Source organism: Miniopterus schreibersii (genome assembly GCF_964146895.1).
Source record: "Miniopterus schreibersii genome assembly, chromosome: 13".
NCBI classification, from domain to species: Eukaryota; Metazoa; Chordata; class Mammalia; order Chiroptera; family Miniopteridae; genus Miniopterus; species Miniopterus schreibersii.
In genome coordinates this window covers 14185934-14200978 of record NC_138113.1, presented here as the reverse complement: position 1 = coordinate 14200978, position 15045 = coordinate 14185934, and the positions used below count along the sequence as shown (strand labels likewise).

Sequence of the window (15045 nt, the reverse complement as noted above, 5' to 3'; positions counted from 1 at the left end):
GAAAAATCAATTCAGATAGGCTTAAGTAAAATCTGAACTTATTAACTCTCATAACTGGAAAATTCCAAGTTCAGGTCCAGATTGATGCTGTGGTTCCAGCTCTTGGCTCTACTTTTTTTACTGGCTCTGTTCTCAGAAAGACTGCCCTTTGGTGGTGGCAAGATGATTGTAGAATCTAAGAGCTTATATCCTCTCAGATCCAAGGCATGTGGAAAACAATACTTCTATAAAAAATGTGGACAAAACCTTACTGGGGTTTGTTGGGTCACATGCCCATCCTTGAAACAACCCCTGTTCTGATTGACTGAGAGCCTGGAGAAGATAAACCCTCTCATGGGCTAAGACTGGGGAGGAAGGTGGGACCGTGGTGGAGAAACAGGGTAGTTACCATAAGAAGGAAGAATAAGTGTTGGGTGGCACATATAACAAATGCCTACTATAGATGCAACAAGATCCTTGGACTGAAATGACTGAAAACCAAACCTGGATTCTCTTGAAGGGCATGTGGGATTTCCCCCCAATTTTATACTTTGATCTCAATTTCCCTTTCCATTTGGAAATGAACAAGCTGTTTTGAAGCAGAGGACCCTGATTTAAATCCCATCTCTGCTACCCCTTTGTAGCTGTGTGGTCTTAGAAAAATTACCATACCTCTGTGAGCTTTATATTTTTTACTGGCCCAGTGGTAACACATATATACCTCAGGATAGATGTCTTTTTATTAGAAGCATCCATCATCAGGATGCATAAACAGAATAGGCCTACCTGAACACAATCTGATTGATAACAAAAATCCATTTTGAACCCTACAACTCTTTTTTTTGTGGTCCGAAAACATGTCTGAAATTCCTACCATTCAAGCGTTTTATTTGGTTTAAAGCAATGTGTTTCCAGAGAGCCAGGTAAAAAATACAAATAGATCCCAAGGAGAGGCAACATGAAATCCTCCATCACTGACTACTACTCACATGGCATCTTGGAGGGGATGAGCCAGACAAAGTCATCTTGTGAGATGATTTTCATTGCCACATGCAAGGCAATCATCAAGACCTTGAGGGAAATGATCCCTCTTTCCTTCCACATCTGTTTTAGGATTCTTCTCTCACTGCTTCTCCTGTCCCTCAGGCAGGGCCTTCATGTTCCCTGGGATACCCGATGCCATAGGGAATCTCTACATTGAAAAGCTATGTTTATAGTTCTTCTTTTCCCAAGGATCTCTAGTTGCAAAATGACACCTCTCCTCCTTAATCACAATTCTCATTTTCACAGTGAAGTGGATATTAGGTAGGGTGAGTGCCATCATGTGAGACACGAATGAGTGACAGGCTCAACTTTCTTTCAAGGGTTAGTATTATCTTCAATCTTCTATTTTGGTGTAAGAGGTTTTTTTGGGAAGGATACTCGGGTCTCTTTTCTAGTCTTCTAAGATCAGTGGCAGATGTATTCACAATAGTTGCTAACTCCTTCTGAAACCTTATTGGCCATAGGTTTTAGTTATCACTTAGAAGATAATAGGAAGTGGAACATCCTGAAGGATTGGAAAAAAGGAATGGTAAGGTTTCCAGAAAAGAACTAGAAAGATTTGAAGACTGGGAAATTTCCAGGAAAAATAAACCTTTTGGTGTGAGCATCCATGTCTGTGTCAAGCATGACTGGAATCCTGGGAAAGCAGGTGAAAGAGGGAGGCAGGAGGAGCGGGCCCCCTGGGGGATATGAGATGAGCAGACACAAAGACTGGGCAAAAGGACCAGCTTCACTACTGATCTGAGGCTGGTCCTAGCCTTTCTACAGAGAAACTCGAATGATATATTTCCTTGGTTGGAGAAAGAAAGAAACAGTCATTAAATTCTAATATGTTCCAGTTACTTCTAGGAGTTTTAAGGTACTGATTCTTACATTTAAAACTTTAATCCATTTTGAGTTAAGTTTTGTGAATGGTGTAGGATAGGGGTCCAGTTTCATTCTTTTGGATGTGGCTATCCAGTTTTCCTAAACCATTTATTGAAGAGACTATCTTTTCTCCATTGAGTATTCTTGGATCCATTATCTAATATTAGTTGACTGTATATGTGTGGGTTTATTTCTGGGTTCTTGATTCTGTTCCATTGGATTATGTGTCTGTTCTTATGCCAGTACCATATGGTGGATATCTGAGGAAGAGCTCTTCAGGTAAGAGACAAAGGTCTGAAGTGACACATGATATGGTCCTGTTCAGTCAATAGCAGGGAGGCCAGAGTGGCTTGAGTGAGATGGGCAAGGGGAAAAGTTGTAGATGAGGTCAGAGATGTAGCTGGGTAACATTTATATAGAGCCTTGAAGGCAATCATAGGGATTTGGGTTTTTCCTTTGCAACAAGGGGTTTTTCAGAGGGAAATAGTATGATCCAGCTTACAGTTTTACTCTGTCTGCTCTGTGGAGGATAGATTGCAATGAAGGCAGTCCAGGTGAAGTGAGGAGGCTTTTGCAAATATCTAAGAGAGGCTTAATGGTGGCTTGAACTCAGATAGAGTTTGTGAGATGTAGCCAGATTCTGGGAATATTTTGAAGGTAGAGCTGACAGCCTTTGCTAATAGATTGTGTGTGTGTGTGTGTGTGTGTGTGTGTGTGTGTGTGTAAAGAGAGAGAGAGAGAGAGGGAGGGAGGGAAAGAGAGAGAGAGGGACAGTGATGGTTTAAGTCCTCAGTCTGAGCAATTGGAAGAATGAAGGTGCCATTTTCTGAGATGAGGTAGATTCAGGGAGGTACAGGTTTTGGGAAGGGTGGGGAACCAGGGGTTTGAATTTGGATGTATAAAGTTTGAGGCATCCTTCAAGCTGGCTGTCCAGTAGGAAGTTGGTCATATGAGTCTGAGTTCAAGGACTGCGGCCATCCTGTCTGAAGACATAAATTTGGGAGTGGTCATTCTATAGATATTTAAAGATATGAGACTAGACGTGATTACATATACAGTAGCTGTAAATAAAGGAGAAAAACCCTGAGCCGTGGGGCACACCACTATTTAGAGACCAAGGGGGTGAAGAGAAACCAGCAAAGGACAATGAAGAGAAATCAGTGATGCAGGAGAACCAAGGGCAACTAGCATGCTGGGAGCTGAGGGAGAGAGTGTTTCTGAAGAATGGAGTGATTACCTTGTCAAATAAGAAGAGAGCTGAAAGTTGGCTCTTGAATTTGGAAATGCAGATGTCTCTGGTGGTCTCGCCAAGATGAGTTTCTATATGGGGGAGGAAGGGAGGAAAGAGGAGGAGAGGACAGGTGACAAGTATAGAAGATGCTTTGGGGGAGTTTTGCTGTAAAGGAAGACAGAAAAAAGGGGCCGTAGTTGAAAGAGGAGATGGGACTGAGGAAGGAGTTATTACTATACGTAACAAGTAAATATATAGAGAGAAACCTTGCATTTAGATAAGGAGCTTGAATTTATTTTGATTGACAATGAAGTCTAAAATTTCATATAGTGAAAAGTCTTCAATAGGCTTGGTAATCTTAGCAATAGCATTTATATTTGAAGAAGATTTAGTTAAATATGAATTGGTCTGTGCAAGATGGATAATTTTAAAGGTTGTTTCTTTGGTTTACATTGGAGCTGCAATTTCAGTTAACCCTTTCCAATGAGAGTCCCCCCAAAAGGATATTTACTTAGCAGTGATAGAAAGTTCTATATTTACAGAGTACTTATCAGTCTCTGCATCAGAACAAACAAAAGAGTGAAAATTTACGTTAGAAATGTAAGAGGGAATTAAAGTGAAATGGTCTTAAATCAGGGAAACTGAGCCTCAGGCCATATGTGGGCCATGGGATCTGAAGGTGAAATTCACTTGCAACCCTCCACAGCACTAATTTCAGCCTCTTGGGCTGCTTGACTCTTTCTGCTTCCTTGTCATTGTTTTTATTGCTTTCTGTGTTGAAACATTTATTTTGAACTGCTTCCAGTTTTCCAACATCAAAATCATTCAGATCAGAAGAGTCGTATTAGTTCTCCAGGACTCCTGGCTCTCCAGAGTCTTTTGCCTGTGCCCTGTGTTCACCAACCTACTTCCCTTTTCCTGCTGGGAGACCTGCTGGGCTGCATTTCACAGGCTCCCCTGCAGCTGGGCAGGGCCAAAGCAATGAGAATGAGAGAAATAGAGCCACTTGCAGCCTGCAGCCTGGCCCTTAAGATAATCCTTACACCATCTTCCATGCTCTCTCTCTTCCTTCGTCCGCCAGCTGGAGGAGGGAGATGCACGGGAAGAGCCTGGCTCTGAATTGTGGAGCAGAGCATCACCCCTGAACAGGTATGCACTGTGGCCTGAGCAAGAAATGAGCTTTTGTATGTGGAACCTTTGAGACTTTGGAATTGTTTATTATAGTAGTGAGCCTGTCATTAATACATATTCCTTTGGTTGAGATGTGATAAGTATTGACTTTGCATTCAGACTTAGCAGGTCCAGAGGGTAGGGGTGGGGAGGACACATGGTTTAATTTGAAAGCACTATGTCCTGGGTTTTTGAAAGGCAAGGACTTTGTCTTTGGGCTTATTTGGGCATTGTTGGCATGAACAGGACCACACTGGGAGGCAAGCAACTCTTTTAAAATAGCCTTTCTGTAGTCTTCCAGGACCTTTTCCCTCTAAGAACTTAAGCCACTTTTAGGGCCTTAAAGCTCTCATGGAGTTTAAGTGGAAAGAGAAACACATTATTGGGCAACTATCCTGTGTCAGGCATTTTTTCCTTACATCATAGTATTTAATTTTTTTACAAGAATCCAATGAGGTAGTAATAATTAACCTCAGTTTACAGATGTTTACAGTCATTATTCTTTTCGATACCCGGTTTGTCACAAATTTGGTGAGTGGAACTCCTTCCAGTTAGCAATTAAGTAATTTTGACAACTCCTGTCTCCCCTTTAATCTTCAGTTATTTCCTTACTTTCCAATACAACAAACTGACTCTTTGAGAATGTTCCTTTACACTTGAGGAGAATGTATATTCTGCTGCTTTGGGATAAAATGTTCTGTAAATATTGATTAAGTCCATCTGATGTAGTGTGTTGATTAGGGTTGCTGTTTTCTTGTTGATTTTTGTCAGGAAGATCTATCCAGCGATGACAGTGGGGTGTTAAAATCCCCTACTATGACTGTATTGCTGTCAATCTCTCCCTTAAAGTCCACCAAGAGTTTCTTTATATATTTAGGTGCTCCTATATTGGCTGCATATATGTTTTTCAGGGTTATATCCTCTTGTTGGAGTGATCCCTTTAGTTATTATGTAGTGACATTTTTTTGCCTCTTGTTATGGCCTTTGTTTTGAAGTCTATTTTGTCAGGATTGCTACCCCAGCTTTCTTTTCTATTTGTATGGAATATTTTTTTCCATCCTTTCACTTTCAGCCTTTGTGACTCTTTTGTTCTGAGGTGGGTCTCTTGTAGACACATATATTTGGGTCATGTTTTCTTAACCATTCAGCTACCCCGTGTCTTTTGATTGGAGCATTTAATCCACTTACATTTAAGGCTGTTATTGATAGGTACTTATTTATTACCATTTCTTTCTTTATACTTATGTCGAAGTCTGGAGTAAACTCCCAGGCTGGTGCTAATAATAGGGGTGCTCTTTCCCTGGGATGGTGCTCCCCAAATCTCTCAGGTGAACAGAATCCCCTCTGATTCCCACTGCCAGATGCTACGAGGACTCCTTCCTATCTCTGTTTCTCTGGGTTATGGATCCCTGCATGAGGTTGAGGCCCCAGGCTCCTAGGGGGGAGGGAGCTGCGCAGTTGCGATATCCCTGGCTTCTCAGCCACCACTGCACCTGTGTAAGGGGGCTTTCCCTCTCCGCACCTCTGCTCTTCTTACCAGTCTCTATGCGGCTTCTTCTGTACTCCTTGGCTATAACATTTCAGAGCAGCTGTCTTTCCATGGGTTTTTCAAGTTGATTGCTCTGTAATTTAGCTGTAAATTCAGTTTAAGGCTGGGAGCAAGTGGGTGCAGCTTCCAGCTACTCTGCAGCCATCTTGGACCTCCTGTCATGATAATTCTAAAGAATGTCTTTAATTTTTAGTTGGGTAGTCAGGATATGTACTTTCCTGTTTGCTTTGCAATTTATTTGCAAATACAAAATAAATATTTGCAATGGTCGAAATACATTGTTGGTTTTGCCCAGTTCAAAGGTTATTTTGCCCAGTTCAAATATCCCAAAGGTTTGAGGAGTAGGATGTGCAAGCAGTTCTCCTGAAATGGCTGCACTAGCTCTACTTTATTTTGTTTATTTTATTTATTAAATATGTTTTATTGATTTTAGAGAGAGAGGAAGGGAGAGGGAGAGAGAAATAGACACATTGGCTGACTGCCTCCTGCACACCCCCTACTGGGGATCGAGCCTACACCCAGGCATGTGCCCTGACCGGGGCCTTCTTGGTGCGTGGGTTGATGCTCAGCCAACTGAACCACACCAGCCAGGGCTACCCTAGCTCTATGGCTCCACTATGTCAACTTTTCACAGTTCCTTTTTATAATTTCTGTCTCTTCATTGATATTCTCTATTTGATGAGACATTATTTTTTACTTTCCTTTAGTTAGGCACTATATGGGTATTTACTTGATAGGTATTCATTAAACTATTCCTGTAGGTTTATGAGCTTTCCTGTTATATTGTACCATTGAGAAGAAAAATTATAAAGAGAGTATAATTCGAGGCATAGAATTTAGCATATGCCTTTGGCAGTATTTTATTTTGAGGTTATTTTTTTAAGCTCTTCTTCCTAGATTTCTCTATATTCGTAATTCTGAACATTTAGAGAAATTTCTACTTTCTCAAGGGATTCTGTAGCCACTTTATAGGGAATGCTACAGCACCAGTAATTAAGTCATCTAAGAGAGCCATAATGGAATGCCACATGGTCAAGTGGCTGCTATCAAAATGCTACTCCACTGGCAGATGGGCTGAGCTAGGCTTTACCTTTCTTCCCCTATCACCTGGATCTCACTTCCTGATAGATAGAAAGCATCAGTATCCAATCCTGGGCTCCTAGGATTGAATTTACTAACTACTGTATGGGCATGACATTTACCTTTCAAGACTGTTGTAAGAATAAAATGATAGTGACTGAGGTGGATTTTAATGAAACTAGAAAATAATATCATAAATGCTTGTTTTGGAGCCAGATAATGTTCTTTCATTGCACAGATTTAAGGGAAAATGGTTTTTAAAAAGGGGTTTGATATAATTATCTGTTTGAAACAGTTTCCCTTGTTGATATATGTATTTGTAACCCTGGATCCTGACCTTTCTTCACCATATACCCCAGGACATTTGTTTACTCAGTCCTCACCAGAGGGAGGCCTTTCCCAACTGTGGTACTTTTCAAAGGCTTTGTCTTCTGCATGGGAAACGGATTCCTGCAAGGCTACTATTTGACTTACTGTGCTGAATACCCTGCTGAGTGGTACACAGACATACGGTTTATCCTGGGTAAGTAAATCTGACCACTCTCCACCCAACACTGCTCCCTGCAGTCCAAATCACTGGCACCTCTTTGCTCCCTATTACAGGGACCTCTCAGTGATTCCATTTTCTGTTCTCTCGCCCCACCCTCATCTTTTCTCTATATAGCAGCCCGAGAGAGCTTTGAAAAACATCATGTCATTCCTTATCTCAAAACTCTCCAGTCGATTTCAGGATGAAATGCAAATTCCTTGCCACTGCCTATGAAACCCATGTGTCCTGGGTTCAGCTCAGTTTTCTGACCTCATTTCCTGCCTCCATCCACCTCATTCATTGTGCTGTGGTCCCAGAGGCCTTCCTGCTGAGCCTTAAATGGTCAAGCATGTCCTGCTCCAGAGTGTTTTTGTATAGACCACTCCCTCTGCCTAGAATACTCTGACCCTATATATTCACGGAGCTTGGCCCCTCACTATATTTAGGTCTTTATCAATTCACACTTTCTCTAATAGACTTTTCCTGCCCAGCTACATGTATATATAAAATCATAGAAAATGCTGATCATTGAATTTGTTTCATTATCTGCAAGAGGAACTAAAGTCCAGGAAGCTTCAACTCTTTATATGTTATTTTGGCTCAGACCAAAAATCTAGGGATTATCCTCAATTCCTCTCTTTACATCACAAATCACACTCTCTCCATCAGCTTGGTACTGCTGCCTGTAACTCCAAAACGTGCCAGTGGGGCCTACTTCTCCCTAACTGCACTAAGTTCACCCTCGTCCAAGCCACAGTGACCTCTTGCCTGGACTGTCACATTGCCCTTCAAACTAAACTGGCCTTCAGTAACCCCTTCTCCATGCAGCAGCCAGAGTGAACATTTGGAAACACAAACAACCAGAGGATTAGTTGTATGAATGCTGAAACATGTGCACAGTGGAATATGCTGATTCCACAAAAACAAAGGAAAAAAACAAAAACAAGAAAGATCTATGTGTGCTCATGTGGAGACAGCTCATGTAAGATACAGCCCTTTTTTGGCTGTATCTTAGTACCATTTTTAGAATTCAAAATTAAATGCCCTTCCCTTCCTTTTTAGAAAACCCCCAAAAACGTAGCTTGTGAGAGAAACATCAAAATCAGGATACGTTTTTCACTTCCCTCTCTCTTGTTTGCCTAGGTGTCTTCTTATTTATTTTGGGGATGGGAATCAACATTCACAGTGACTATATATTGCGCCAGCTCAGGAAGCCTGGAGAAGTCACCTATAAGATTCCACAAGGTAATGTCTCCCCTGCCCTCCAGATTCCCAGTCTTCCTTGGGAGCCTGTCCCAGGAATTATGCTGTAACAAATGGAGAGGGTGTGATGAGGGCACAAATGACACAATATACCTTGATCTGGGGTATATCTGGGGACTTCTCCTCTACATCCCACCCCACCCCACCCACAACATATTTGCATTTCTGATCTGAACCCTGAAGTTCAAGAGAGGTAAAGGGTTCTCAGAAGGTACAAGATCACAATGCCCTGAAGATGGGGGGCAGTGTGAGGCTTGGTGTGGGGTAGCGGGAAGGCTGCCACCTTGTTGAAGTTGGTGAGATTATCATGTGCTGTATTAGGGTTCTTCAGAGACACAGAACCAATAAGATATAGATATATGGCTTAGATGAGTATGGAGCCAGAAGTCCCACGATCTGCCATCTGCAAGCTGGAGACCCAGGAGAGCAGGTGGTATAAGTTCCAGTCGGAGTGCAGGGGAAGACCGATGTCCCAGCTCAAAGGCAGACAGAGTGACTTCTTCTTTACTCACCTTGTTCTATTCAGGCCTGCAGTGAAATGGACGAGGCCCATCCACCTGGGGAGGACAATCTGCTTCATTGAGTCCATTAATTCGAATATTAATCTCATACAAAACACCTTCATGGACATACGCAAAAATAATGTTCTACTAGCTATCTGGGTACTCCGTGGCCCATTCAGGTTGACACAAGAAACGAACCATCATATATACAGTGTTGATAATTCCTAGGTGGCAAATAAAGCTGAGTCCTGCACGGCCAGCAAATGTGTCCTCTCCAGCGAGTTAAGTCTCACTAGGTTTATCTAATGGGTATTCAGGGGTAGCACTTGCATGTTCCTGCCACTTATATATTCTCAAAGGTGTAGAGAACCATATTTACTTAAGCAAACATCAGGATGAGGTGTCTTACAAGTGCATTTTCAGAGATAAATCCCAATTGCTCCCGAGAAACCAGGCTGTGAGCTGACAAATATTAGCAGGTGGCAGTGAATCAGTCATGTAACCCTTCAGTATTTTTAGATAGGTATTTGTGTGGGTTAGTGGTTCCCATTATTTTTTATGTAAATGGGAACCCTTTACATTAAAAAGTTTACTGAATTATGACATGGTGGTACTGCAGATTAATATTCATTAAGAAAATAATGACAGCACTACTATGAATTCAGTACCACATTTAAATAAATATGTGTTGCTAACATCCTAACAGTATATACATCAAATAAAAATAATACCATAGATTGAGACATACCATTTGCTATACTTATAGGCAATTTATGGACTCCTTGCAATAGGTTAGTGGTTCCTCCCAGGGTCTGGGGAATCACAGGTTAGAAACTGCTGATGCAGTGCCATCCTTAAGGAAGGTAACTTTAAGGGGTTTCGATTTTTAAATCTTTGCTTAGTAACTAGACAAAGAAGAGAAGAGAAAGCTCTTAAAAGCTAGAGTGGCCCTAGCTGGTTTGGCTCAGTGGTTGGAACATCGGCCCTCTGACTGAAGGGTCCAGGTTTGATTCTAGCCAGGGACGTGTGCCTCAGTTCAGTCGGGGTGCAACTGATCAATGTGTCTCTCACATCGATGTTTCTCCCCTTCCCGAAAAACAGTGGAAAAAATATCCTCAGTGAGGATTTTAAAAAAAAGCTAGATTGCTGAGGTTAGTTTCCAAAAATTTAATTATATTAGAGGATGATTTATAAACAAACATTCTTTATGTAACCATGGAAAGAAAATATTTGTTTTAGGTGACACATTGCCAGTTTAGTGTGGGGCGGAATTTCGAGTGCAGATACATTTACTATGACTAGAAATGTGGTGATTTCTAATACAGTTCTGATATCAGAATACATGGTTGAATAAAAAGTAAACCTTAAAAAAATCAATTGCATCAGACCTCACTAACCTCCAGGAGATCAAAAACCTGCAGCTCCTACTCCGCCTTTAAAATTGAACAGAGTGTACTGCTTTGGGAGGGCACGTGCCTCAGGAGAATCAAATTACTTCTCACACCAATATTGCTATTTTCACCTCGTTTGTTGTTTTGCCCTGTGTGACTGAGCCTGTAATATTCTGACCAGCAGTGTGGGTGTGCAGGGAAAGAGTGTGGAGGCGAGAGGTGGCCTGGAAGCGCTACTTAATAGAACGAAGCAAAACCTAGACCCCCTGTTTCTTCTCCTGGCCCCGTGGAGAGCCAGGGGTCCCGCAGTTGTTAGAGACCTGGATGGAGTTGGGGCCACTCCCCACGGTGGCAGGATGTTCTGATGACAACAGGCTGCCATGGCTTTGTTTTCCTTTCTCCCCAAGTGGATTCCAGCAAACTGAGATGACTGGGAAGAGAGTGCCCAGCCCCACATTTGTTCTAGCTACCCTTATGCATTTTGGAACGAAGCAGAGGGGTTTTAATGTCGTGGTGATGCACTCTGATGATTGATTCTTCTGCACGCAGGCGGCTTGTTCACGTATGTTTCTGGAGCCAATTTCCTTGGTGAGATCATTGAATGGATGGGCTATGCGCTGGCCACCTGGTCCCTCCCAGCACTTGCATTTGCATTTTTCACACTTTGTTTCCTTGGGCTGCGAGCTTTTCACCACCACAGGTAAACTCTTCAATCCAGGTGGCAGTATCCACATAGCTCTCCACTCCAAACAGGCTTTTAGTACACCGGGTTAGATGTAGAAACCTAGGACATTTATCTTTATCACGTAAGGTTGATGATGTAATCTGTACTGGGGAATTCTGAATTCTTGGGCTTTCACTGAAGTTGGAATTTAGCCGGGCGACAGTAGCAGTAACACCTTTTTTCCTATGAGCAAAACTGAACCCATGTAGACAAAGGCACTCTGGGTGACTTGGGAAGCCACGATGTTGCCTTGTTGAAGAGGCTTCCCAGAGAAAAGTGCCCAGTGTCCGCATGAGTTGGCTAACTCAGGCTCTGTGCCCTTCTAGCCGGCTTGGTGATGGCTACTGGTTGGTAAAAGTCAAGAGGTAAGAGAAGTAGCTTCCATTTCCGTGCTTTAATTCAGTTCACTTCCACCACATTTCTCAAAGTATGTTCCTTGGGTGGGACTGCACTCAGCACTTTCTAAAGCTTCGCAGATAATTCTGAGGTACACCTGGGATAGACACCCACCAGAAAAAGCACTAGCCCTGTGCCCAGTGTGTCTGCTGTTTTTAATTCTAAGTTTGGTGCTAACAGTTCAGGTAATCACAGAGCCCTGGAAACGCCAGGATCATTTCCCTGAATCTGTGTAACACTGGGGCTTATCTGGGTACTCCCCTCCTTCCCCTATCCTCACCCACATAAATCACAGCCAAGGTCATTGCTGGCTTCCTGGGAAGGTGTGTCCCATCACCTGGGAAATGCCAGGAAGTTGCTGGGGTTTAGAACCTTTCCCCTGTAGGTCTAGCCTAATGCTTTCCTAACTCCACCTCCCTCCCAATCCCTGCACCTGGGATGGGCGGGGACAAGAGAGTTAACTAAAAGTATCTCTGGGAGGAGAAGGGTAACATACTAAGTTGTTATCAGGCTTTAAATGTGAATTTCAGATCCTTTCTCTAAAATGGCTTTTGTAGTTGGGGGAAAGAGGAAGCCTGTGATTGTGTGTGTGTGTGTGTGAGAGAGGGAGAGAGAGAGAGAGAAAATTCAGAGGGAACGGAAACGGACTTGGAATCAGAACCCAGAAAACCTCTGAAGTTCCTGCATAGGTGTTTTAATCCAGCTACTGATTAATTTCATGTCTTGAAAGTTACACTAAGAATGGATTATTTCCCCCAGAGTGGAATTTATGCAGAGACCTGTCAGAAATAAATGAAACAACAGCTCTCCTCATGACCTATTCTTGCTACCTCCTAGACTTGGGGGAGGTAGAGGGCAGCAGAGGGTCCCCAGCCAGTAAGAGAGTCAGGGTAACAGTTCTCTCCACTCCAGGCAGGGTCTGTTGCCCACCAGAGGCCAAGGGAGTGTGGGGAGGAGAGGGTGTCAATTAGCAGTTAGAGGGGCCCTGAGAAGCATGGATTCAGTTGGGCTTGTTTAGGGGAGGTGACAGCAATTGCACCCAAGGGTTCCAGCTGGTGCAGCAACAGAATCCAAACTGAGTCCCTATCCTTTCATGTCAGCGTGCCCAGAGGGGAGGACAAGAGGCGTCTTTCTTACAGGGCTAACTGGGCTTTGTGAGAGGCAGCTCACCACACCTCTCTAATCATAGCTCCAACATCCAGGCACCTCTTGTAACGTATTATTACTATTTGTCCCCCAGTTCAAATTAAGGTACTTTAACAGAGTATGTCATGATTATAACTTGTGAGCTACCAGCTTCAAGAGGATAGCCGGGTCACTTAAGGCGAAAGCCTTTTTGCAAGATGTATTAGTCTCCCAGGGCTGCCAAAACAGATGACCACAAACTGAGTGGTTTTAGTCTCTCATAGTTTATTCTCTCAGTTGTCACTGGCAAATAAATTCTCCCATTCAGTGGGTTGTCCTTTCACTTTGTTGATGGCTTCCTCTGCTGTGCAAAAGCTTTTTAATTTGCTGTAATCCCATTTGTTTATTTTTTATTCTGTTTCCCTTGTCTGAGGTGATATATCAGAGAAAATGTCACTAAGAGAAATGTCTGACACTTTACTGCCTATGTTTTCTTCTAGGAGTCTTATGGTTTTGAGTCTTACATTTAAGTTCTTTGCCCATTTTGAGTTTATTCTTATATATGCTGTAAGAAGGTCTAGTTTCATTTTTTTGCATGTATCTGTCCAATTTTCCCAACACCATTTATTGAATAGATAGTCTCTACCCCATTGTATGTTCTTGCCTCCTTTGTCAAATACTAATTTACCAAATAGGAATGGGTTTATTTCTGGGCTCTATTCTGCTCCACTGACATATATGTGTGTGTGTGTGTGTGTGTGTGTGTGTGTGTGTGTGTGTGTGTGTGTATGTTTGTTTGTTTGTTTGTTTATTGGTGTTTTTATGCCAGTACCATGCTGTTTTGATTACTATGACCTCTCAGTATAGTTTGATATCAGGTGGTGCTATTCCTCCAACTTTGGAGGTAAAATACCTGTACTTGGAAAACTGTAAGACACTGAAGAAAGAAATGGAAGAAGATACAAATGAGTAGAAGTGCACACAGTGCTCAAGGGCAGGAAGGGTTATTTATATTCCCCCCATGAAGCTTCAGTGTTGATAGGAACAGGGTGCAGGAGGGAGAAAGAAGAGGCACAAATGGCATCGGGAAGAGGTGGGCCCTGGATAAATGTAGGTTGACTTATAAGAGGATTTCAACCATTGACCACTGCTTGATGATATTTATAATTATTTGTTTCTTGTCCTTTAGGTTCTACCTCAAGATCTTTGAAGACTACCCCAAATTTCGGAAAGCCCTCATTCCATTTGTCTTTTAAAGAAACCAAATTAAAAAAACTAACGAAGTTCCCACAATGCTGTTGAAAATCACCATGCTACTTAACCTTTAACCTTTGAAGTTCACATGTATATGATATAATAGCATATATATACATATATATACATATATATATATGATATGGTTAACAGTAGGCCTTTTGTGCTCTTCCATCTGGCCTAGAGAGTCTGATACCCCTACCAGGGGTCTCTATCTTGATCTCCTGTTGAAGCTTCAACAAGGCCCTTAGCTGTTGTTCTTCCTGGAAAGTGCAAAGCTTCCCTAGGTATTTTTCTTTGTGTGATCCCAGTATGCGTGGCTTTATATAAGAGAGCTCTGTAGTTAAGAAAGTTTTGGGTTGAGGGCAGTGTTTATAGAATTAAAGATACATATTCTGTACTCATACAGATTAGCAGAGATTTCCATTCTGAATCTGCACAGCCCCAGAGCAAATCTGCCAAGTGAAAACTGTCACATATTCCTTTTCCTTAATTAGTTATGAAAGATGCGAAGAGATTAGGCAGACTTTTCACAGGAGCTCTCTCTTCCTGTTGCTGTTTTGAATTCGTGCAGTGTCTTAGTGCCTCTGTCTTCCTGAAGATTCCATAACCCCCATTAGAGGTATCAGAGCCCAACCCAGAGAACTGGTGTGGGTTTGACTGAAGGTTTTAATGATCACAAAGAAAAAGACATGACAGTGGATGGCTACTGAGAGAGTCAAGAAGCAAACTCCCCTGTCCTTGGAAACAGGTGGAAATATCCGAACAGCAAGCGAGTGTGAAATAAGGAGATGACTCACATCAGCTGCTGCTTGACCCAGCAAGGAGTCTACAGTGACAGTGGAGCAGGTCGGAAGAACCCAGCAACTGTCCTCCTCTGAATTTCTTCCCCACAGCTCCCAGGATCTGGTTAAGAAGGTGCGTCTTGAACATCAGCCCT

At 42.4% G+C, this 15045-nt stretch overlaps 1 protein-coding gene across 1 annotated transcript in view; it reads left to right on the top strand.

The window, feature by feature from the left end:
* Positions 1–14427, top strand: part of SRD5A2 (steroid 5 alpha-reductase 2) — a 33621-nt gene extending 19194 nt beyond the window's left edge. The window contains exons 2-5 of the mRNA XM_081155770.1: positions 7280–7443; positions 8593–8694; positions 11156–11306; positions 14041–14427. Coding sequence (XP_081011896.1) covers positions 7280–7443; positions 8593–8694; positions 11156–11306; positions 14041–14107 — 484 coding nt within the window. The 3' untranslated portion in view covers positions 14108–14427. The remainder of the gene's footprint in view (positions 1–7279; positions 7444–8592; positions 8695–11155; positions 11307–14040) is intronic.
* The last annotated feature ends 618 nt before the right edge of the window (positions 14428–15045 follow it).